Below are 25,570 nucleotides of genomic sequence, written 5' to 3'. Positions count from 1 at the left end.
CCTGGGTTTGGCTCTGGTGCCGCCGCCTCCTCTTCCTCATCATTTGTTGTTCAAGTTCTAGTAAGTCCTCTGCAGACAATTCCTCTCCATGGGAAGCCAGCAGCTCTGTTACATCATCAGGTTCAAGATCTAGTTGCAGCCTCTTGCTTAGCCCTACTATCTTCCTCGTCACAGTCTCGACGTCTTCTGCCTGGTCAAAGCCTTCAAACTGTGCACAACTGTGGACACAGTTTCCTCCAGGCCCCATTTAAAGTGGTCGTCTTCACCTCGTCCCAAGCACTTGCAATGTTCTTCACTGCATCTGCAATGTTGTAGCCCTTCCAGAAATTGCTTCAGTGTCAACTCCTTGTTACTTTTATGGCCCTCAAAGCAAAACGTATGGTCCTTCTAGGTAGTAAGCCTTGAAATTTGCTATTACTCCCTGGTCCATTGGCTGTATCAGCGATGTGTGGATTGGGTGGGAGGTACACCACCTTCACATTAGGATGCATGTCGCTCAAATTTGAAGGTGACCAGGGGCATTGTCCAGGACTAAGAGGGCCTTAAAAGGCAGACCCTTCGAAGTCAAATACCGCTCCACTGCTGGCACGAAATGGTCATTGAACCAATCTTCGAAGACCATTAAGGTAACCCACGCCTTCTTGTTAGATTTCCAAATCACAGGGAGTTGACTCTTGAAAATGCCCTTGAAAGCCCTGGGATTCTCGGCCAAATAACACCAGCAAGGGCTTCAGTTTCAAATCACCACTTGCATTGGCCCCAAACAGCAAAGTCAGTCGCTCCTTTCCAGCTTTATGGCCAGGTGCTGACTTCTCCTCCTTGGAAAGGTACGTTCGATTTGGCATTCTTTTCCAAAATAATCCAGTCTCATCCACATTAAAGACTTGGTCGCCGTGTAACCACCATCCTTAATTATCTCAGCCAAACCACCTGGAAAACTTTCTGCTGCTTCGCTATCAGCACTAGCAGCTTCACCTTGCAGCTTCACATTATGCAAATTTGCACGAGCCTTAAAACGGTTAAACCAACCTCTACTCGCGGAAATTCACCACCAGCACTGCCTTCGCCAAACTTTTTCACTACTGCCTCATGCAGCGCTCTAGCCTTCTCCTGGATCACACTTAAGCTCACCGGAACACGTCGCTGGTTCTGGTCCTCCAGCCAGATCATGAGCAATTTCTCCATTTCAACAATGCTCTGCTACGTTGCTTCTCGTTTATCACCGTTGACTTCATCGGTGCAGCATCCTTAACGTGCTTCAGAATACGTTCCTTATCCTTCACAATGGTTACCACTCCGGTGGTCCTGCTCAAGCCTAAAGAACGGCCTATTTCGGTGTTAGTTTCTCCCTTCTCCGAACGCTTTATCACGTCATATTTGACCTCCATCGTGATGACCTTCCTCTTCTTGGATGAACTATCATCGGAGGAAGTACTTTGGCGTTTAGGAGCCATTGTAAATTAGCGAAAATGGCAAGGAATTTCAGCAACGTCTCAGCACACAACCTAGTGGAATGCAGGCAGGCACGCGATTGAAGTGGCGTCCTTTCGTATTGTTACGCTTGGCGTCCTCGACCGTCCGAGGTCGTTGTTCAGGTCAATTTACCATACAGTTTAATAGCGTTAATTAATTTATGCACCTCCCGCTCAAAAACTAGTTCTGCATATGAGGTATCGTTAAAAAGCATAACAAAAACGTCGTAACCTTGGAATTTGTGTTGTAATCTAACCAGAAACTTAGTTTTTTTAATTATGTACTGGAAACAAGCAATGATTTTTCATTATATTTGCGCTTTTGGACTGTTTTAAACTGCGCATCCCAAGCTAGTGTATTCATTCGCCCGCAAACTAGTTCCGCATATGCGGCGTCAGTAAAAAAATTCAAAAAATACGAAAAAAAAAAGTGTCAAAAATCATCATAACCTCAAAATTTTTGTTGTAATGTAACCAAAAACATATTTTTATTATGTACTGTGCTAAACTATAAAGGATTTTTATCATAGCATGCGTTTTTAAAAGCGTCGTTAACTCGGAGCGTCGGAAGCGTCAGCGTCGTAACCTCGGAACAAGCGTCGTAACCCAGGACGGAATTTCCATTGAATATTTAAGAAAAAGCGTCGTAACCTCGGAACGTCGTAAGCCGGAACCGTCGTAACCCGGGGACCGCCTGTATATGTTTCCTAAAATCCTTTTCTGTCTCTCCCACCGCCAAAGGTGGGATTCAGCTATATATATATCTGACAGGTAAGTTTCATGAACAAAATGATATTGTTAAGATACAATAAAGTTTGTTCATACTTACCTGGCAGATATATATATTTAAAGTACCCACCCACCTCCCCTCAAGAGACAGTGGAGATAGAAAATCTGATAGAAAATGGGAATGGTTCCTGATACCCGCCTCCCAGCGGCGGGAATGGGTGCTAACCACCTATCTCCCACTAAGTGTGTCGTAAGTTTTAGAAATTCTGTCAGACTTCAGAGAATACAGCTAGTATATATATATCTGCCAGGTAAGTATGAACAAACTTTATTGTATCTTAACAATATCATGTTTATCGCACGGTAACAGAAGTCTGTAGCCTAGTCTGCCGCTGCGATAATGCGGAATGATTTTTTCAGACATCTGAGTTTGTTTTCTAAATATATCTCGTTTTTGTAGGTGTGCAATTGTTCATTGTTCACCCCGAATTGTAGATGTATAACGGAAGACATCGCCTGTTCCCTGCCCTGCCAGCTCTACTTCCAAGTATATAGATGTCCTCCCTGGATAAAGCTGGGAAGAAGAAGATGATGATTCAGCCCATGAGAAGTGGTTCTTCAGGCAGTACAATCCCTGTGTTTTCATTACTGGAAAGCGCTCCGCTTTCATTGCAACTCAGACTTCTCACCGAACAGCAATGAAGTAGCGGTTTAGCGTTTTCAATCCTTTGTAAATCACAGGGATTAAGCCGTCTTCGCGGGTTGGTGTCATCAGCGGGACTTTTCTACGTTCAGAATCTTGAGAGTTACTTCTCTCGATTCGGCTGTGAAGACGTAGGTCGGCATTCACCTATCACCTTCGTCTTCAACAGCACATAGTGTCGTTTCTCCTTAGTTGAGATTCAAGTACTATGAGAACTATCTTGCCATCAGGACCTTGGTCTCTAGAAGGCAATTGACTTTCGCCTGTTGGGCACATGCCTTGAGAGAATCATCATCTCGCCTTCCGGCATCAGTGGCAACAGATAGACGATTTGTATGGTCTCTCGGCATAACCCTTCAAAAGGTGAGAGTCACGTGACTACGCCTCGGATGCTTGGACATCTCGCCTCACACAACCGAACGCAGTCAGTCGGCAGCTGTCGAAGCGTCCAAGACCGTCACAAGCTACGCTGTGGACTTTGTATAGGTTGTTCCAGATCAGTTACTACTTCGTCCTACTAGCGTGTTCCAATACCCATAACCATCGACACCCACTATGGAGTGTCGGTGTCTTTATCCACTACGGAGACGAATAGACTTCACCGCAGTGGGATACGAGACCGCGAGACATTTCGCTGCAGTGGGATACGAGACTGCGAGACACTTCGCTGCAGTGGGATACGAGACCGCGAACGCAAGACACTTTGCTACAGACGGATAGACCAGCATGGTTACTGGACATCACTCCGAAGAATATGTCGGACAGGAAGATGGATAGCAACCATATCCTTCCTTCCCTCCGGGACTGCCCACAGGTCCTTGGAACCTCATTTCCCTGGACCAGTGGTGGATGCTTGCAAGATGTGTTTGCTTACCCAGCTCCTTAACAGGACAAGTTGCATCTCGTCCATGGTGTGCAGTTGTAGGGGTAAGAAGGATGCGAGAGTGACTAGCTCTCCCCTTCCACGCCTTGTCTCTCCATTCCTCGTCCTTTGGGTTGAGTATAGGTCTCGAACTCACACTGACTGGTCGGACGATTGATGCGGTAAACCTATAGTACATAAGCATCCTTTTTATGTTTCTTATCAGAATCATAGAAGCAATCCTGCTCCTTCCTTTAGCAAGGGGAGGAAGGAGACTGACAATAATGCAAACTATTCTTCACAGCCCATTTTCGGATGAGTCACGATCCCTCACTCATTTCGAAAAGGCCAGAAGTCTGAATCTTGATCATGCAGCTCCTATACTCCGATCAAGTTGTCAGAGGCAGCAGGGCACTCCTCCTCGCTCTTACAACCAGGAGGAGTAGCCTAGGTGTGCAGAACTCCAGTCAGTTCTAGAGACTCACTCAGATTCCTCCCACCAATCAGTGAGTCTTCCTATTGTTAAAGGACCGAAAGGTTTGTATTACGTATCGGAACAAATACATAACAATTTGTCGAAAATTGTATTTTTCCTAACTATACAAACCTGAGGTCCTTTAACAAATATGCCCACCTCATGCCACCCCTCAATCTGAACCTGAGCCGAGAGGCATATTGGAGTGATTACATCTGGGCAGGCTAGCCTGCCCCACGGTAGTTACTGCCTGACCACCTTGTTCAAGATTCAACGGCCGTAATTCCAGCTACGCTGAAAGTATATTCCTATTGTTAAAGGACCTCAGGTTTGTATAGTTAGGAAAAATACAATTTTCGACAAATTTTTATTTTAAGCATTTTTATAGGGGCTCCAACTATTCACAGGGGGTCTGGTACGCATCCCCCGCGAATTCAAGGGACCACTGTACATATTTATAATTGTCTTGTTCCATATTGCATTTGAACTAAACCATTCTGCCTGAAACGAATGGTAATCAAAGCCAAACTAACCAGAAAACTCATATGACCTTCTACGTATCTATGACTACCAGTTAGAAATGTCTAAAACACATAAGTAGCACATGGCTGGGTCTCTAAGCAAAAGCTCAGAATCCATTAAGCAAAAGGTAGCAAACGGTGATAATTTTTATTCATGAGATTTTAAGCAATTACTTTTTGCCTAGGCCTTTGCTACCTTTTGCTACTAGAGCTTTTGATTTTTCTTACAAGCTTTTGCTTTAAGCAAATACTTGTTTTTTAGTCATCAGGGCTGGCATCAACTACCTGTGGACAGGTAACATGATGGGTTCTTCCAATTGTGTCCATTGGAGGTGCACTAGCGTGCCAGCGCTGCCCTCTCACTTAACCTCTCATGCACTTGGCCTACCACATACAGGGGATGTGAACATGACCATTCCCTTTTTACTTTCACTAACTCTACTGCTGATGAGTATAGGGAAGGGTTCAGAATGCTGTTCAGATAGTGGTTCTTTCAGGTCTTGTGGTTTTTCAAGACATAGTACCAACCACATACACAGGAACTGGCGAGGGAGCAAAAAGGCACATATCTCTCACTCTCTTGTGGGAGAGAATCCACCTCATGCCCTCTGAGATCTGACGGAGCCAGCTCCTCTTCAACAGGCTAAGCTAGAGCACCATTTTCAGGTGATTATTATGCTCACCGATGAATATAATAATTTAGGGGAGACCGTCTCAGCTCTGAACCTGTCACCTTTGGGAGCTCCTCTTGTCTCATTAGTCAGATTGCCCTGGTTCTTGCTTGATAGTGGTGCATTGGAACATGTTAATTCTGACCTGCAAGTCCAAAAATTCCTCACTGTCGGGGAGATTGAACGAGCTTCTCTACCTGCTGCTCACGTGCCAAAGGTATTACATGTATGCACCTGAGGATTCAAAGACTCGTCCTATTTCATTGAACTCATCAGTCTGGAGGGTGACTAATGACCTCACCATATGGTTGAACATGTTGGCAGGCTTTGCCATGATGGCTGTTTCAAGAGGGGGAAGTTTAGGAGGTTTTATCATTAGAGGGAAATGCACTGACTTTTCTGTCACTATGGAATGCCAACCTTAGGGGCTAACTTGGTCTTTAGGAGGGCATGATGCTGTCCCACAATTGTAGTCTTATCATTACTCTTTCCAAAGAGTAATGTGGAGGCAAAGATTGAGAGAAAATCAGAGCCCCAAGACTCTCATCCTCCATTTGGTGCCATTCAAACCTACAATTGGGACGAGGGGACTAGTAACCAAGTCTTTTGGAGGCAGCTAAATTGTTAGTTTCTGGTGTCAGGAGGAAGCCTGCTCCTCCAAAACCCAGACAGGGAGGGAGAGGAGTCTTCCAACCCCTTTCATCTTCCTCCCCCTCACCACAGCTAGGAAGTTCCTCGCTGGACGAGTGGTTTCCATTCTTGGCTGCCAATCCGGTGATCCGAAGATCGATTCCCGGCTCGGTCAGTGCGGAACCAGAGGAATTTATTTCTGGTGATAGAAATTAATTTCTCGATATAGTGTGGTTTGGATCCCACAATAAGCTGTAGGTCCCGTTGCTAGGTGACCAATTGGTTCCTAGCCAAGTAAAAATATCTAATCCTTCGGGCCAGCCCTAGGAGAGCTGTTAATCAGCTCAGTGATCTGGTAAAACTAAGATATACTTAACTTAACCACAGCTAGGAACAGAGGTCACTGAGGATGGTAATCCCCTTACTCTCCTGCCACAAAAGTAGAAATTATAGCCATGCAGTTGCTTGGTAAGTATATATATAAAATTTACTTTATTATAAAATGTCTTATTTTTTAATACCAACCTATCATTTTACTCTGTTTATGTAAAAAGTCCATACAACACAGGGTAATTACTTATTGTCACTGGGGACGCTAAAGTTCCCAAATTTACATATTGCTGGCTAGGACTACTACATATTTGTCTTCCTCGCCCTCATTTTACAGTTGTAGATACAAACCATTGTCTTATATTCCTTTCTTATTGGGACAGCTATGTAAGAGTTCAAAGATGATTCAGAGTGTGAGGTTTTTATTTCATTGAGTGCCATCTTTAGGTCCCTAGAAGAGTGAAATTATTGTCTGGGTAATATACATATAATTAACCTGTGAGGCCACTGTAGTAGTTTAATTTATAAAGTATATTTGTCAAAAAAAAATAATATGTACTGAAGTTGAGAAATAGCAAGAAATCTTTTGCTACAAAAGTTTTAGACAAGGTGCAAAATTTGTAAAAATATATTGTGGGATGTTTGTAATACTATTACATACATGACTTTTCCTGTTGTTGAAAAGATATTGTATGCTGTTACATATGGTGTTCTGTATAATAGTTTCAAATTTTGTTTTTCTACAGCACTATGCCCACAAGACCAGAAGTTACATACAACTGGGTTAACATAACTGCAGACTTTTTCCATGCTACTAAGGGTAAGTTTAATTAATTTTTTTTTTTTTACTGTACACGCTCAAACTAGTGGTGGCAGAGTTTCATAATTTTTCGATCACCTGCCTGATGCACGATTCATGCCTTATTAATCTGTTTTTCTTTTCAAAGATGGAAGAAATCTTATGTAATGATGTTAAAAACAGTCATTGATATCTTTAGAACATCATGTTATGTTATTGTGTAAAACTATTTTCCATATGGCAAAAGTGACGTGAACAAAACGAAGTTATAAAAAAGGGATTTTGACAAAGGAAAAATCTATTTATGGGGGAAGACCTGTGTCGCCCGGTGAAATAGTCCTTTAGCATGCATTTCTAGGTATAAATAGATGCTAAATATACCAGAGAAAAAGCTAAATGGAATGCTGAAGTTACTACCCTCAGCTCAAACACCATAGGGCGTCGGAATAAGCACTGGGGCGGAGGCCACTATCACAGGTCTTCTGCCAATTAGAAGATTCCGTTAAAAGGACTACTACATCTACCTTCAGCTCGCTACTACTACAACCCACGCCTGGTGGCGTCATTCCTGTATTTAGCTGCATTGTTGTTCGCAGGTGTCTCTCACTGCTCTTCTTTTCTGTGTTTTGTTGAAGCCATTTCTGCTGCAGAGCTCCAAGTTTCTTCATCCAAGTTGAGTATTCCATTTTACGTTTTGCTATTTCATGTGGTCGCGATGCATCCCCCTTTTTAGCCCTTTTTGGCCTCCTTAGTTCTCGCGTATCGGGGTGACGCTATTTTCACCCGCCATTTTGGGTGCATCATCAGACGCGTGCGTTCTTCCCCCTTTGTTTGATTATGATTACATTTACTTCACGGTTTAGTTTTAACTGTTTTTACCGCTTTTAGTATTCCCTTTCATTTTCATAGCTCCTGTCATATCTGGAGTTCTGATTTTACGTTATTTATCTATACGTCGTAGGCTCTAACTCGCTCCTGACGTCCTCTGGGGTCTGTTATTAATTGTTTATTTTGCTTTTTCTAGCCTTTGGCTTTGTCCTCAGTTCCTCAGGAGCGTGTTCGTTCCCCTTCGTACGTATTCTTTTTTATGTCCTATTGTACGTGAGTAGTGTATTTGGGCTTCCAGTTAGCCTATAGTATGCTAGCATTGTAGAGAGGGCGATTCCTGTCTCTCTCTCGCAATTTTTATGCATGCATGCTTTATTGTAATTTCGATGTTAGCCAGCTATGCACTCGATTTTATGCACATTTATGATATTCATATCACTGTGAAGTTGGAAGTTTTGCATATCCTATACTGGCTTACCCTACCAGGCCTAGGCTAGGTTTTGGAAGGTACATCAAGTGACCCTGCCCCTCCACCCTTCAGACACCTCCATTTCGCCACCTGCCTGCGCTACTGTGCTTGTAGGGAGAGCGGTCCAGGATAGAGAGTCTCTCTTGTGTCGTGTTTGTTGGGCCTAACCCTCCCTACCTGACCAGATCGAAAGTTTCGATTTTGGAGGGTTTTGTTGGGTTTCTTCCGTCCACGTCATGATGTCCTTGGAGGCCGAGCTAGCCTACCTGACCGGATCCGTACCGATCTCGGAGGGTTAGGCTGGGTCCCTGCTGGGTATATCCTTTTCCCCCTTATTGTTCCTCTTTCGCAATTCTTCCAGTGATTCCTCATCATTATTTTATGTTTGTTTTGTTGTGTATTGCCTTGGCCTAGCCTTCTTTAGGGTGCCAGTTGGCCTACCGTCTTCTGCTCCCTTTAGTAGTAGGCTAGTTACAGCTCCTGTAAGGTGGTGGCCACTGATCGGTTGCTTGGGTGTGGCCAGGCGTTCACGATTGTCCACATCTCCCTCCAGACCCCCCCCCCCCCCCCCTTTATGCACCAGTCCTGTCCGGCGCTGCCTAGCTAGCTCGCGGTGTAAGTAATCCTACCAACGAACGGCCACTAGAGTATCTATCTTTCCAAAGGGGGGGGATTGGTTGGTAAGGAGTGGTTGCTAGTACATAGTTGTTGTAATCTCCTTATATATGTCTCCGGACCCGTACGTCCGCTGGTTACAACCACTGATATACATACATTACCAAATAGATAGGAGACACCTATCACTAGTAGTATCGCATAAACATGGTCCTTACATTATCATTTTAATATTAAGTGGAAGGTAGTTGAACGATTTCATTTGTTAAAGTTTACAGAAAACATTGGAAACTCACAAAATGCTATCAAATTAAAAAAAAAAAAAAATTATAACCTAACATTGTGAACCATGCGACCTCACTCTGCTTTGGATGTCGCTATGTGTGCGGGAATCTAATGTCAACATGTCATTTATCAGTCTAAGAAACATCCCTCGCTGCATGAGAGACAATAATTATTGCACTTCATTCGGTGCAAGTTCCTGTTAGAGAGATATCAAGAAAGCTTAATATACCGGAGAGAATCATACAGAGATGAATCAAATTGTTTAGAGAACGGCAAAGATTAGGACATGGGCCTAGATGTGGAACTCCTAGAAGGACCACAAGAGAGCAAGACAATACAGAAGTGGAAGTGTTGCTGAGCAACATTAATTTTTAAATTTTTAATTCTAGCGCCTCGTCACAATATTGCTGAACCAGGAATCATGACTAGCTCTACGCTTATGACTGGTGTCTGATGAATAGTAGTTTAGATGGAGAGAAAGAGATTGTTTAGAATGCATTTGAAATTTTTGATGGGTGTCCAATGAATAAGCAAACTTACCTTTGATGGATGAGAGATTCAGTTAGGCTTACTTTTTGTTTTATTTTTTATTGGTGTTCAGTGAATACCACAGATAGGGAGGGAAACAGGTTCAATGATGCATGCATTTTTTTTCTTCAAAACCTAAAGAATACATTTTATTGGGAGATACTTTATTAACATTGGCCTAATCCCTCCATCACTCCTATATGGTACTTCCGCTCCCCTCCACATCTCAGGCGACCTGATCTGACTTCTCGCTACAAACTCCATCACATGAAACCATCACTAATGATAATGGTTTTCTTAAAATTCCCCTCACCGACAACGGAAGCCTTAAAATGCATGTTTATAAAATATTTTCTGTTCAAAGATACTTTTATCTTTCATTTCCCACAATATTTGCATACACTCGTGTTACACCCTGTATGATTGTTGTAGCTGTCAAAGAGCAACCCCTGATTAAAGCAGTAGGAATTTATTAAAAAAAAAAAAATTCTGAAATAGAATTAAACAAGAACGTCACTTTCATATTTCTTATCCTTTCAGCCACTTATAATATGCTTATGGTAGTAGGTTTAGTCATTCATGTGAAATTAATTTTAATTAATTTCTATTTGGAAGAAATTAATAGCTACAGAAAGATCAACCCAAGAAAGCTTTCATGAAATAAGCCTTCTTAATGTATTTGTAGGGCTGTGCCTTTGTATAACAAGGCGCCCTGTGGGTTATTAAGACCTGCGACGTCATATGCAAGTATCTGTTTGTATACTTCCCTTCCTCGGAGTATCATCGATTGCGACAATAATTTCTAAGTCAGTATCTTCTTTAAGTATAAAGGCGAAGACGTTTCAAACTCATGATGATAAACTTAACAATATATTTGCGAAACTACATCTCTTGAGTAGAGGCAAGAAGTGTGGTTCAGAGAACTTGATTCTAGGAGAGGAAGTAGAGTTCTGAGTTACAATGCATTTACAAAATCATAGGAGAGCAAAGCTAGCTCAGCATACTAACATACAGACAGACGAACATATGAGAGGAAGTCACGCAGTCGTCTGTGGGTTATAGGTCAACATGTTCTCAGGCGAAAGCACTGTGACCTGTTTTACACCACAATGGATTTGATTACCACAGGCGAATGCAAACCAGGACGCTGATACAACACGCCAAGGCTTAGCTTGCATTCTTTTATTGGTCCCTATCACACTCCTTGGTATCTCATCAGTGACCCCTTGGGTCATCGGCTTATTTATATATGGAATAACACACATTCCATATATTTTATTATGTAACACTTTCATTATTGCTCGGTCAGCTACAAAATCAAACACTGAACATTACTCAAGGCATAAAGTTTGACTTGCATTTGACCCATAGGAGTGTGATACAGACATTAATGTGAACATATAGTTAACCCATAGTTACCAGCAAGTGGTTAAGGAATGATATTCAATTAGTTATATGTAAAAAATCAGATACGTATATAGAAATACTTATAAGTAAAAAAAAATTCATGGTGTACACAAATACAAATTCTCGTAATAAGATGTAAGACATATGCATATGATAATATTCGTAAATAATAATGATCACATGATATATAATGATATAGTTTTTTACTGCTACTCATGAAGATACATGTGCTACAGAAAATACTAATGTACTTCTGATAATTGCATAACAAAGATTTACATTATAAAAATCATATATTAACTCATATACTAACTGCAGTTATTGGTAAGATACAAGGTAACAGATTGATTATAGGCTACCTGATTTATTTATACATATATATATATTGATTCATATAAGTATGATCAATATAGGCGCACATAATACAAATGATTAACATATATGACTAATCTAAGTGATTAATCTAGGTGCACTTTAAATAGATTCTCAGTACGTATATGCACAGATATGTATCGATTCATTGATTAACTTCTATATTCTTCAAATAAGCATGCTGATAGATATATAACGATTGTGATACTGTACAGATTCTGTTATTTACTGATACTTTACATATGGTACTGATACAGATTCTGATCCTTTACTGATACTTTATATATGGAACACATAGCCAAGGAGATACCTACTACTCATTTAACTAGTGTTCGAACAACTTTTCGCCCATTACGCAGTTCCAGACAACCACCTAGAGACAAATGAAATGGCCAATTCCAAATGGTTCTAAAACAACGGAAAATTGTCTGGGCAGGGTCCAACGTCCTATTTTGCATCCACACTTGTTCTCTGCATCCTATGCCATACAAATACGTTCTCGATTAATAAAATCATCCCCAGCACAAGGCCTGTGCTAGCAAACGTAGAATTGAATACCCTCCTTGGTCGTTATTATTGGAAGTATGTTCCTTTGTAGTCAATTCCGACAGCTGTTGGACCATTCCGCATTAAAAACGAAATTAACGCTGGGATACAGGTGACGGTCCAGGAGATCCACGAAATAAGCCTGTTCACTTATGATGGTGCTTATTCCCTTTACATTGTAAGCGGTCGTTACTCCACTGCAGTTGTCCGCAGTGACGAACGGTTTTTTGAAGTTGGAGACGATCTGTCCGGGCAAGCGACGTGAAACTCTCCTACTGCAAGGTGTAACCAGGTTTTGTTAATCAGCCTGTAAGTGAAATTATACTTATCACAAGAGCAAAGTAAATTCAGACAACTTCGAAATATGGGAGGGAGAGAGCCGTTAAGGACTAGACTTAACTCACATGAATTCGCTGATATTTTATGGAATTCAAAAGAGTCAGCTGTACAAACTTTGTTACCCATGGCATTATAACAATGAGTGAGCCTATCCAGGTCTCTGACAACCGTAAAAATATCCATATTAACAGATATCAATATGAATCCCAAAGAAAATTCGATATTACTGGTAGTAAGCAACTAGACAAAGAATTGGGAAACGGAGCTATTTGTAAGATTGCCAGGCAACATAAGAATCGAAGAGGATATTAATCATGATTCTGTAAGTCTCTATGCTTACTGAAATTAAGCTGTGATAAAATCCAATCCTATGTGCCCCTAACAAAAGTTCATATTCAAGTTTCTTGCGCGCATCCTCTTAGGTTAATGTTAAAACTTTAATAGGCAAGAGATGCAACGAAAGAACCCACTATGTAACTAATTTCTATATAAACTTTGGATTTTTCAAGAAAATGTGACATATTCCCATGAATATGATCTACTTGAATTGTAATATGCTAATGTTGCAAGTAAATATTTCATATCCATAATCTGATACTACTAAAATGCCCGTTTACCAATGCCATAAGGTGATTTATTGACCCTAATTGTCTATGAAGTTCAGAAAAAATTAATTCATTTTGATGTTATAGAAATTCTATTCGCTTATTTTGTTCATTAATTCTAAAACGATTTGCAATTCTTTAACTAATCTTGCATTGATCACCGCGGATAAGAATAGGATACGACTCTTGTACCTAACAACCTGCAGTGCACATGAGAAGTTCACGAGCTAAGCATTCCAAACACAAGACAACAACACATCTACAGATGAAGCCTGTGCAAGCCGATTATCGGGGTTAAAAGGAACAATGATGCATGTGCGATTGATACGATGATTCAGCAAAACGCGCTAGGCACTTTTAGGATTGATGACATCATCACCTGGCAAGAAACTGCGCGCAAGCCAGCTTTAAGAGTTACGTTACTCGCTGTAATAAATACGACCTTAGTACTTTCAAATGATAAAGCCATGTATTAATTGGATATTTTTTGTTTTAACACTCCACCCACGCGAGAAGAATGTCTGAAAAAACAGTACCAGACTTGAACAATATAAGTTTCATGTTGGAAACCTGCAAATAGTACAATATATATAAGTAATTATGTTAAATTAGATATTCCTTATTCAAAACTAATGAAAAAGAGTTTCCATACAAATTTTATATTAGTATATTATTTACCCTGTAAGAATCATATAGGATTATACATATAGGTATACATTTTCACTTGTAGCCTTTCTTACTTTAAAATTTTTTTTTTCATTGACTACGAATATAAACCATTAGAACCAACAGTATGCAAGTAGGTTTTGATATGTGTTTGAACTTTTAGCCTATTTGTCGTTAATATCCCTAGAATACTGAATGGGCTACTAAACTTAGGCGTTAAGTTAGAGTTCAAACCTTCATATATATATATTTGGATATTTTATGAGCACCTACTGCATATGATTATGTTTTGTTTAGTGGCTTTATCGTGATTCCTTTTCATTATAATTTGTAACTCTTCCAGCTTCTTACAAAGTATATTATATCGACTTACGCTTGTATCCATAATACTTTATATTTGATAAATTAGTGGTAGGCTTGAATATGTGGAGAAGTGTTCTAGCGGGCGTACCGTATAAGGCTACTTGCGGTATCATTTCTATAGATACATGATATAAATGATAAGGGTATTTAAAACCGCGAGAACCGCTATAATCCAGTTCGGATCCATACCCTTGAGTGTAACTCGTAGGACATTAACACTTTCTTATTCATCCATTCTACCAAACCAATTGATTCTGGGTTATAAAATATGGTATTGATTTTCAAGAAATAGTGTTTTGTCAGTGGAGGAGGTGGCTGTTTGTCCCATCAACTCTCCTAGGCAAAGGTCACTGTCACACTCCCCAGTACAGGGGAGGAGTCAAACTGGTAACCCAAGGGAGGTTGGTAGGGTCTGCCCATGAGCAGTCACCCCCTCAGTTCAACCTGTTGTGGCTTCCCAGGTTGCAACAGAGAGCCATTGGAAAGGTCTCTCCTTGGATGTCTCTCTCTCATACTCATGAATGAATTATGTTGTATTATGAAAAGATTGTAAACTGCAACAATTTTTGTGCTAATTAGCTTGATATATAAATAAAAATAAATATACCTTCACTAATGCTTTCTCTGATCTCTTGTTAATAGTATTACCGATTTTGTTTTTCCAATTTTCTAGACCTTCAGTTGGGTGAATTATTGCATGATGATATCTTCGGCCTGTTTGAAGCAATGTCAGCCATTGAGATGATGGACCCCAAGATGGATGCAGGAATGATGTGTAATAGAGGGAAAAAAGTCCTCAATTTTGATCAGGCAGTGAAGGTTAGTACGTATTAAGTAAATACAGTGATTCGTGTTAATGTCAGATGTGGAATATATGAACCTTTTTTTAATTCTAGTGTGGTAATCAAAACATTCCATCTTATCAAGGGTTAATACTGTACTATAATCATGATTCCCTGTTGTATGCTTTCACAGCTTTCATGCATGAAAAATACTGCGCAAGGCTTTTAAGCAAATTATTTTAAACTTCATTTATGGCTTCATCTACACAATACTATAGCAGGTTGCTAATTCAAGTTGTAAATTGTATATCAGAAAGTAATCTAAGTGATCCTAGGTCATTAAGATTTATATCTTTGAAAGATAGAAGGTAACATTTATTGTGATGTATGTTTACCTTATTTTGTCAGTTTACTTTGAACATTACTACAAGCTATATCAGCATAGTGTTTTTCTTTTTTTTTAAACCTATGTCCTTCACAACATACAAACCATTGGTCCTTTACTATAGGAATTACTTACTATGAAGCTGCAACATGGCCATTAGAATTCTGGAACAAGGTGGTTAGGCAGTAACTACCATCCAGTAGGCGTGAAGACCCATTGTTATTCACAATTTCCTGGTGGGATCTTTCTTTTTTTGTTTCTCGAGATTTGTGGACTCATCTATTCAAGGATTTTTCTGCGGGACCTATCCAAAAATTATTCGCGGGAGGACTCGCTCATTCGCATGCTTTTGCGTCGATAAATATCCACTAATTTGAGTGTATTTTGATGTTATTTTTATGACTCAATACATTTTTATGATACAAGTATGATTTACTAATTTTCAAATATTAATATTGGTTAATATGCTGTTTTAAGTTTAATAATATTAAATTATATTAAATAATAAAGATAATAATTCTCTCTCTCTCTCTCTCTCTCTCTCTCTCTCTCTCTCTCTCTCTCTCTCTCTCTCTCTCTCCTCTCTCCTCTCTCTCTCTCTTACTGACATGTATGTTTTCCGTATAATAAATAAATGATCTACTAATTTTCAAATAATATTAATGTAAATAACAATAATATCAATTCATTAAAGAAATTACTAGTATAGTGAATTAGTAATATTTTAGTTAATTGGAATAAAGATTCCTAATAAATCTGTCTCCTCATAACAATGATCGTGGTAATTGTCCTTTATGTAATTGAGTGTGTACACAATTCATGACTCTGTTAACCATTATCTCTCATTCTGTGTGTCGATTGTGAAGAAGCTAGGAACGTTTACTGTATTTAGGATGTATTGAATGTCTTTTGGTTACCTGCCCAGTGGAAGAAATATAGTTTGAGGAGAAATAAGCGGAATGATAGTGAAGAAAGATTTAGAGAAGAGTTTAGTGGAGGAAGATGTTTTGTTCATGAAACTTACCCGTCAGATATATATATAGCTGTATTCTCCGAAGTCCGACAGAATTTCAAAACTCCCGGCACACGCATGTGCGGCCAGGTGGTTTAGTACCCATTTCCCGCCGCTGGGAGGCGGATATCAGGAATCATTCCCATTTTCTATTCAGATTTTTCTCTGTCGCGGTAGTGAAAACACCTGTTTCCATTACCTCCGCCTAGGATTTTGAAACTTCATTAGCCGCTTAAGTATCCTACTTTTTTTGAATGATTGACTTGGATTTGTGGCTAGGCATACGCTATCATAAATTAATTTAATTTTTTTTTTTTTTTCATTGCATATGATGTCTGAATCTAGTTAGCCTAGTTTCAGACTTTGTTGTCTGCAACGGGTAAGGGGAGGCTACCGAAACCTTCGGTAGACACTCGCTTAGTATACATGACGTTTACATGTTTTCTTTGTTGAAAGATCAATGTAATTAGTGTAATGTTGACTGATTCCGAAAGAAGACGTATGATTCGTATGTACGCAAATTAGAGCGTGATAGAATCAGGAGGTCTTCCTCCACAGTAACAGAAGTTAGGATAATGAACCTACTAACCTCCAGTAGACTTTATTTTGCCTAACCCTGTGGTATGGCTTACGGGCCTAGAGGAAGTGCCTGTGAGAGGTAATGCCCTTTCTATTATGGTGGATTACATCAAGTAAGCTTGAAAAAGTGCTCGCTCTCCAATCAGTGTTGTGAGTGTAGTGATGTTGATTTTGCCCCTAGTGTTGTGGAGGGGGCGTCAGATCGGTCCTATAACGCCTCTAGGTCTAAACCTCTGTCGGACTCCCAGGACCAGGGAGGGGGCAAGTTGAAAACCGAAGGAGGGTTACAGGAACCCCCCACCGATCTGGCGTCCCTTCGGCAGGATAAGGCTGCCAAAGATCGTGCACGTGCACGAATCGTGAAAGATTGCTTCTCGTCCTCCGAGGCGTCCTCCCCGCAAGGTTGGAGCTCTCGAAAGGACTCGCGCCCTCTAAAAAAAGAAGCTTTAGAGAAGAGGATGCTTCACGTCCTCTCTCTCGTCAGGAGGGAGCGTCAGAGTACTGATCTGGCGTCCCTTCGGCTTGACTTAATATCGATAAGCGTGACAAGACGCAAAATGTCGCACAGGCGGCTGTCGTCTTGGTCAAGAGATTAAAATGTCCTTAAGGCAGGACCCTCACGAGGACGCCTTTCGAGACATTCAACGCTCTATCGAGAGGAAGGAACGTCATTACTCTTGTAGCAAGGATTGTTTTCTTGCTTTCCAAGACGCTCCCCTCCCCTCATGGCGCTATGTATACGTTATGTGACGTTCGCTTTACTACGAAACGGGATATTGTTCAAGCTCATAAGCTTGACGTCCGGCAAGCTGATTTGCATAGTCAAACAGCTCGCCAAGACGCATCTTACTCGTCCCTAAGGGACGCTCTGTCAGCGGACAGAGATGACACTGGACAGACTATCCTAGTTTTCGACAGGAGAAGGGCAAAGAATTCCTCATACCCAAGAACACACAGGCGTCCTTTTAAATGCCCTTCTGCAGTGTCGATGAGCGTGACAAAGACGCAAGATGTCGCACAGCCGGCCGTCGTTTTTGTCAAGAGTGGCGAACGTCCTTAAGACTCGTCCTGATGACGATCACCGTACTTATGCTTAGGACGCTCGCGTTTCATGAGCGGCTCTCCCCTCGCCAGGAAGCCTCTCAAGTTACTCGTGTTGACGCACGTCATTCACTATGACGCTTCCCTTGATGTTCGTCGCTCTTCTTTTCCGGACGCTCTTCAAGACGCTCAAAGAATGCAATCAGGACGTTCGGCAAGCACCTCGCGAGGATGCCTTTCGGAACGCTCGGCGTTCCTTTTTTTTTGAGCGCGTTTCTGGATATGTTCATTTGCATTACTAAGACGCAAGATGTTGCACAGGCGGCCACCGTCTTTGTTAGAAGGTAACGAAGGTCTTTAAGGCCGTCTTGGAGACGATAGCCTTACGTCTTCCTATAGTGCTCTCACACTTCAGGAGCAGCGTGCGGCTCTCCAGGACGCTTTTCGGGTGGCCTTTCAGAAGACGCTCGACGTCATAAACATTGATAAGCTTTTTGGAAGACGCTCGATGTCTTACACATCTGGACGCTCGCCAGGACGCTAGCGAGGACGCTTTTGAAAACGCTCGGCATCCTACACGTCATGACACTAGGTAGAGCACTTGCCAGGACGTTCTTCAGAACGATAGGCGTCCTACGCATCAAGACGTTCGGCAGGATTCCTGCAAGAACGCTCTTCAAGAGGGCGTCGTCGAAGAAGAGGAAGGAGTTTGGTCTCGTCAAGATGTCTACGCTTTCTACGAAGGGAGCGTTCAATAGAATCCATCACTTGATGAATTCCAGGAAAACTGCAAGCAGATTTCGGTGTCATAAAACGCCTTGTCTGCTTTCGGGATTGCGCTGCCGAAGGGGAACATTAAGGTCCTTCCTGTCGTAAGCCCAGTCTCTAATCAGGAATCCTGCCCCTTCCTCGATTTCTGCGGGAATCGGGAAGGCTATATGCTCGAATTCCTGGATTACTTTCCGTCATGCAATTGGGTTAGTTCTCATTGACAAAGTTCTTAATAACATTTTATCGCATAAGCGGATAAGTAACAAAATTTCGAAAGAGCTCTCATTCATTAGTCAGAGGCTCATCCAGGAAAAAGACTTATAGACTACGTCCATGAAGTCTTATGTCCAATATCATAAGAAGCTTGAACTTTCCTTTTCGATCTTCGGTTCTCACTTGAGGATTTCCATTTGAATAATATTAATTCCTTCTCTTGGCAAAGAGAACGAAGACAGTCGATTTCCATTCTCTCTCTCTTCCTCGTCGAGGAAAGAATGTAGTAGAGAATTAGATGTTCAAGTGACTGCAATACTTATGTATTTTATCTTTGCGTCATATTACTAATGTAAAGTTCAAGTCATATACGCATATCGTAGTTACCTCTACAGATGGCAACCGAAAGGACTGTTATTTTAAGTGTATTTAATCGGTCCTTCCTGCAAACTTCCAGGAGTTTCCGGTGTAAGGACAATGCTTAAAGGTATTGTTACAACAACACCAACTCAGCTTCTGCATCTAGCGAATTATGTTTCGCTCAAATATGCCTGCTTGAGAATTTCCTTATGATCGATAATAGTAACAAACCTATTCCTTCGTAGAAGAGAGTAGCTGGTAACTCAGGCAGAATAGTGCGAAACGAGAGGTTGCTGTCATTGTGGATGACGCAGTATATTTAATCGGTACTCCCGGCAACTTTCCAGGAGTTTCCGATTTAACATTTGGTTAATTAAGCGTAATGTTACGACAACACAAAATCAGCTTCTGTATTTAGCGAATTCTGTTTCGCTTAAATATGCCAACTTGAGAGTTTCTGTTCAAATAATGGAAAATCTATTCCTTAGATGAATAGAATAGCTGGCAACTCGGCATAAGACTGCGAGAAGGTGAACATAAGCTGCTGCCTGTAACTGTCACAGTGTCACACACTGTCACCAACTCAGTTTTAGGTAGCTCGTTGTTATGCTCGGTCGGTTACGTCTCTCTCTCCCGCGGGATTGATTGACGAACCGTATCTCTGCCCTACAATCATGACTTTCGCCTCGGGTTGAGGGGATTTCTGGTAATCATGAATAAACGACTTCCTTTTGCTAAGAAATTTTCAACAGAGATATCTCTAGACATGTTCGGCGCTGCTTACCGCACTGTAACAGAATTCTGTACGAGTCTACCGCAGCATAGCACTACAATAATGCTCTCCTGCTTATGCAAAGCGCAGCCTTATTAGGGAAGGAAGCATGCTTAGTGAGGGAATGGATGAGTCTGCTGGGGACCATTTCCTCGCTGGAGAAGCTTGTTTCCCTGAATAGACTGCAATTCAGACCTCTGCAGTTTTTTCCTACAGGAGAACTGAAATAACATCAAAGATCTAGAGATAATTCTAAACGTCTCTCAATAGGTTAAGGATCACCTCAGGTGATACTGAGAGGGAGCCAGGCATCCGGACAGAGGTCCTGGCACATAATCTAAAAGAATTGGAAGCAATTTGGTTGGCTCTCCAGTTCCTCGAAGAGTGAGTTTTTGGTCGAGTGGTCCAAATCATCTCGGATAATTCCGCAGCTCTCTCATATCCCAGGAAGAGAGAGATGTTATCGGCATAGGCACGGAACGTAACGATCCTTAAGAGGTTCGTTACACGATTGCACGTCCGTGCGGATCTTCTCGATCGACGGCAGCAACTACTGACGTTTGAGTAATCCTCGCTTAGAAGTATGTCGAGAGTTGTGGAGACTTTGGGGACGTCCTTTCGTAGATTTCTTTGCAATATTGAAGACGAAGAAGCTTCCTCTACGTTGCGCCCTTATTCTCGATCCGAGAGCGGTAGCAATAGACGCCATCCTATAGTATGGAATGGGGATAGTTGGTTAGCCCTTTTCCCCTTTTCAAAAGCTTAGGAAATATAATAAGATAATCGCTGGCGTCAGAGGGAGTGAGGAAGACGCTGATCGCCCCATGTTGGCCTTCGAGAGGCTGGATTCACAGAGGTCACGTCCTTCAGAGAGCACTTTCCAAGGACCCTGACCCTTCCCGAGAGAATCGGTCTACTCTAACAGCCTCACTCAATTCGAGAGGTACCTAAAATCTCTCTGCTCTGAGTCTGAATGCGTTCAGACTGTCAAGAAGCGAGAGGATCTTCAAGATTAATTGCAAGTCTCATTGCCAAAGCAAAGCAGTGCTGCATATTTTGCAGTGTACCAATCGGAGTGGGCCGTTTCTGGACATAGGGCAGGAAGAATGACTGTTCCTCCACCTCTGACATCTGTGAATTACTTTACCGCCTTCCCATTCCGTCTGAAGTATGGGATAAGCTAGCAGTCCCAACGATTGTAGAATACGGAAATATGTTGACGGCCTCTAGGCTCAGAGATTCGGATCTGTCAAACAACAAAGCCCTTCACGATCTTTGAGGTCTGTGGAAATCTTTAAATTGTCTAGATCGAAGCTTCCGGCATGGAACTTAGATGTAGTCTGAAGTTCCTGATGTCAAAGCATTTCGAACCTCTCCTTTCTGTAAACTTAATACACGTAACCAGAAAGGCTAATTTTCTAACCACTCTAGCTACGGCAAAGAGGGTTAGTGAGGTTTTAGCCATCATCAGAGGTTTTGGCTTTAGAGGACATAATTCGGTGTCCTCTAAGCCTTCCGTTCTTGCTAAGAACGAAAACCCATCTAACCCTTGGACCAGAGACCTGGAGATCAAGGGGATGGCACAAATTATTGGGCAAGAGCCACAGAGAGTCCTGTGCCCTGTCGGGACTCTCAAGTTTTATCTTGATAAAACTAAAGAAAGTCGAGGTCATTCGGACAATCTGCGGTGTTCCGTAAAAAGACCAGACTTGCCCATGTCGGAGAACGCCCTGGCGTTATTTTTAAGGAGTCTTTCTAAGAGGCTCATTCGTCATGTTTGAACAAAGATTTGAAACCTTTTAAAGTAAATGCTCACGAGGTGAGGGCGCGGCCTCGGAAGCATTTCAACAGAGCATGACACTCAGTAATATCCTGAGTGCCACGTTTGAGCGAAGCAACTCTGTGTTCGCTTCACACTCCCGACGGGATGTGAAGACGACATATGAGATCTGCGAGTCGCTAGGACCATACATATCCGTAGAAATATTATTGGAGGCAGGAAGCAGCACGAATCCTATCCTATAAAAAAGGGATAGGTGTGCTTTTAACTTTGAAGGGTTGGTCGCTTGAGGCGCTTTCCCTTTCTTTAGCCTAGAAGTTATGGGACTAACTTCGATAGGTTAGGTCAGGTGGTGGTTTTTAGCTTCGTTGCCCTCACAGTATGGTCAATATGGTCTAGTCACATTGTGGTCACGCTCCCGTTGACAGATCATCTAGAGCGCACCAACTACACAGGTCACTACCTTGTTGGCAACTCTAGTAAAGCAAAAGCAGACTTCGGTGACAGTAATCAAGAAGTCAGCTATGCCAACAGGTAAGGAATCAAGATGTCAATCATCTGCACTTGAGGTGTTTCCAAATCCTTCTATTCTGTCCCTTGTCCATTCCCATCCAATGGTGGGATTCAGCTATATATATATCTGACGGGTAAGTTTCATGAACAAAATGTTATTGTTATGATACAATAAAGTTTGTTCATACTTACCTGGCAGATATATATAATTAAAGTACCCACCCACCTCCCCTCAGGGGACAGTGGTATGAAAAATCTGAATAGAAAATGGGAATGATTCCTGATATCCGCCTCCCAGCGGCGGGAATGGGTACTAACCACCTGGCCGCCCACTGCGTGTGCCGGGAGTTTTGAAATTCTGTCGGACTTCGGAGAATACAGCTATATATATATCTGCCAGGTAAGTATGAACAAACTTTATTGTATCATAACAATAACATTTTTATAGGAATATTGGATAAAACAATTCAAGGCAACTGACCCCTCAGCATAGTGATAGCAGTGGGGATGAAGAATATGGCACTTTGTGTGTATCATCCCTCCCCTGTGGTGTTCATATTTTTGTGCTAGGGAATTTGCTCTCCACCCATTCTGCTTTAGTGCCCATCTCCTTGGCCTTTGCCAACTGAGGTCTAAGGCATACTGAGGGGTTTTATTAAGAATAAATATTTTAAAATGAAATTTTACTTTTTTTGTAGATATTGTGTTTTTACACTGAAGCAGTTGGCTTTTATAGTTTCAGAAAAGTCACCTTGCAATTTGGTAACTATTCAAATTCCTCACATTGCCCTAGGGAAGATTAAGCCAGCCTCTATTATTTTTACATAGTACAGGCAGTCCCCGGTTATCGGCGGGGGTTCTGTTCCTGGGGGTGTGCCGATAAGCGAAAACTGCCATTAACCGAAAATCAGTGATTTATGGGGCTTAATGCGCTGATAACCAGTTATCAACGCCATAAGCACCCTTACGGTGCGCCATAAGCATCCTTATGATGCACTATAAGAACCCTCATCGTGGCGATAACCGAAACTCGTCACGTTATGGCACCATAAATTGCCAATTTGTTCATGAAACTTACCTGTCAGATATATATATAGCTGTATTTTTCCGAATCCGACAGAAATTTAAACACTTACGACACACGCAGTGGAAGTCAGGTGGTTAGTACCCATTCCCGCCGCTGGGAGGCGGGTATCAGGAACCATTCCCATTTTCTATTCATAATTTTTCTGTCGCCAGTGCTATAAACAACGTTTGCAGCACCTCCGTCCAGATTTTGGAAACTTACTGGCTACTTGAGTATCCCTTTTGGTTTTTTCTTTGGTATCTGAATTGGATCGGTGGCTTGGCACACGTTGACTTTGGATTGATTTGATTTTGGTATTGATTTTTCTTTGATCAAGATGTCAGGGTCTAGTTCAGCTAGCGCTAGATTTTGTTCTATGTCTGAATGTAGAGGTAGGCTACTGAAAGCTTCAGTAGACCCACATTCTGTTTGTAAGGTTTGCAGGGGGAATGAATGTACGTTTGAAAGTCGTTGTAAGGAGTGTGAAAGATAAACAGATTCTGAGTGGAAGGCGTATGAAACCTATCTTAAGAAACTTGAGCGAGATAGGTTAAGGAGGTCTTCCTCCAGGAGTGTTTCGGGTAGGCAAGATTTTAATGATTCTCCTGCTAACCCTCCTTCTGTAGTTTATGCTCCTACCCCTGTAGTGTTGCCTCCGGCCCCTGAAGCAGTGGTCGGTAGAAGGTAATACTTTATCTTTAATTCTTGAATCGATTCGTAACTTAGAATCAAAAGTGTTAGCTCTGGAGAGCAAAAGTGAAGAAAAGTGCAGTGAAAGTGCCCCTTGTGTAGTGGAGGGTGCGTCAGATCGGCCTCATTCCGCCTCTAGACCTAGACCTCTGCTTGACTCCCAGGTTACGGGGAGAGAGCATGTCGAAAGTCGAAAGAGAGTTACGAGGAACCCCCACCGATCTGGCTTGCCTTCGGCAGCTTCTGACGAACCTACCCAGACTGCCAAGGAGCGTGCGCGTGCACGTCTTCTCAAGGAGTGCTTTTCCTCTTCGGAAGCTTCCTCCCCGCTCAAGGGGTGGAGCTCTCATGCCGCATCACGTCCGTTGAAAAGGACGGCTCGTGTTCGGGACGCTTCACGTCCAAGTTGTTCTCCGGAACTTTGCTCTTCGCCTGATTGTGCGTTTGCTGCTTTTCCTCCGCAGAAGAAGCGTAAGGATTCTTTGGAGGCGGAGTCTTTCCTAGATGATTCTTTCGAGCGCCGCAGTCGCTCTAAGGTGCGTGAAGTGGCGGTTCCTGGGAGTAGGGAGAAGGCGTCCCCTCGCCACTCGCCTGCTCACAGGATCAGCCCCTCCCCAGAAAAGGAGGCTTCACCTACAAGCAAGATTCTCCAGTTGCTGCAGCAGCAACTTCAAGAAGTAATTTCTTCTAGAGAGACTTTCCCGCGTCGCCGTAGGAAGGACGACAATCTTCCTGTGAAGAGGTCGAGGCGTTCTCCCTCTCCCTCTCCCTCTCCTCGCTCGTCTCTCTCTCCGTTTCACTCTCCCTCTAGAGTTCGTTCTGCTCCCCAGCGGCTCTCTAGAGGAGGTGAGAAATTCTTTTCTCGCTCTCGAGAAGCGGTTGTATCCGCTACTACGAAACCTGTAGATAGGAAGCGCGTTTCTTTAGACGCCGAGCGCGCTTCTGTGAAAGTCAAGCGCGCTTCAGTGGACGCCGAGCGTGATTCGGTGCAAGTTAAGCGATCGCGCACAGTGGACGCTCTCAGCGCGCCAGTGGATGCCAGGTGTGCACCTGTAGCTGTCGAGCGCGCTTCAGTCGGCGCCAGAAGATTGGCATCGGACGCCAAGCGCGCGCCTACGGACGTCAGTTTTCCACCACCGCAAGCGCAAGTGGTAGCGGGAACTCTTCCTGTTCGCCGCTCTTTCTCTTTTGAGAAAGCTCGTGACTCTTCCTTACTTCCTACGACTTCTCCAGTGTCTGAAGAGGAAATTAGTGACGCTTTCGTCGAAGTGGACGAAGAACAGCAGTTGGCTCCAGTCTCGACGGACTACAAGGTTTTAACTCGTCTGCTACAATCAGTCTTTGCAGACACTTTTCAGCCTGAAGCTCCGCGTACTCCTCCCTCTCAGTTT

At 42.3% G+C, this 25,570-nt stretch overlaps 1 protein-coding gene across 1 annotated transcript in view; it reads left to right on the top strand.

The window, feature by feature from the left end:
* The window catches only part of LOC135215670 (N-alpha-acetyltransferase 35, NatC auxiliary subunit-like), a 739,676-nt gene that overhangs the window by 505,169 nt on the left and 208,937 nt on the right, over nt 1–25,570 (top strand). The window contains exons 2-3 of the mRNA XM_064250613.1: nt 7,140–7,213; nt 14,889–15,034. Of these exons, the coding sequence (XP_064106683.1) occupies nt 7,140–7,213; nt 14,889–15,034 (220 nt within the window). The remainder of the gene's footprint in view (nt 1–7,139; nt 7,214–14,888; nt 15,035–25,570) is intronic.

The sequence above is a fragment of the Macrobrachium nipponense genome, chromosome 5 (assembly GCF_015104395.2).
Source record: "Macrobrachium nipponense isolate FS-2020 chromosome 5, ASM1510439v2, whole genome shotgun sequence".
Lineage (NCBI taxonomy): Eukaryota > Metazoa > Arthropoda > Malacostraca > Decapoda > Palaemonidae > Macrobrachium > Macrobrachium nipponense.
This window is presented reverse-complemented; position numbering and strand designations above follow the sequence as displayed.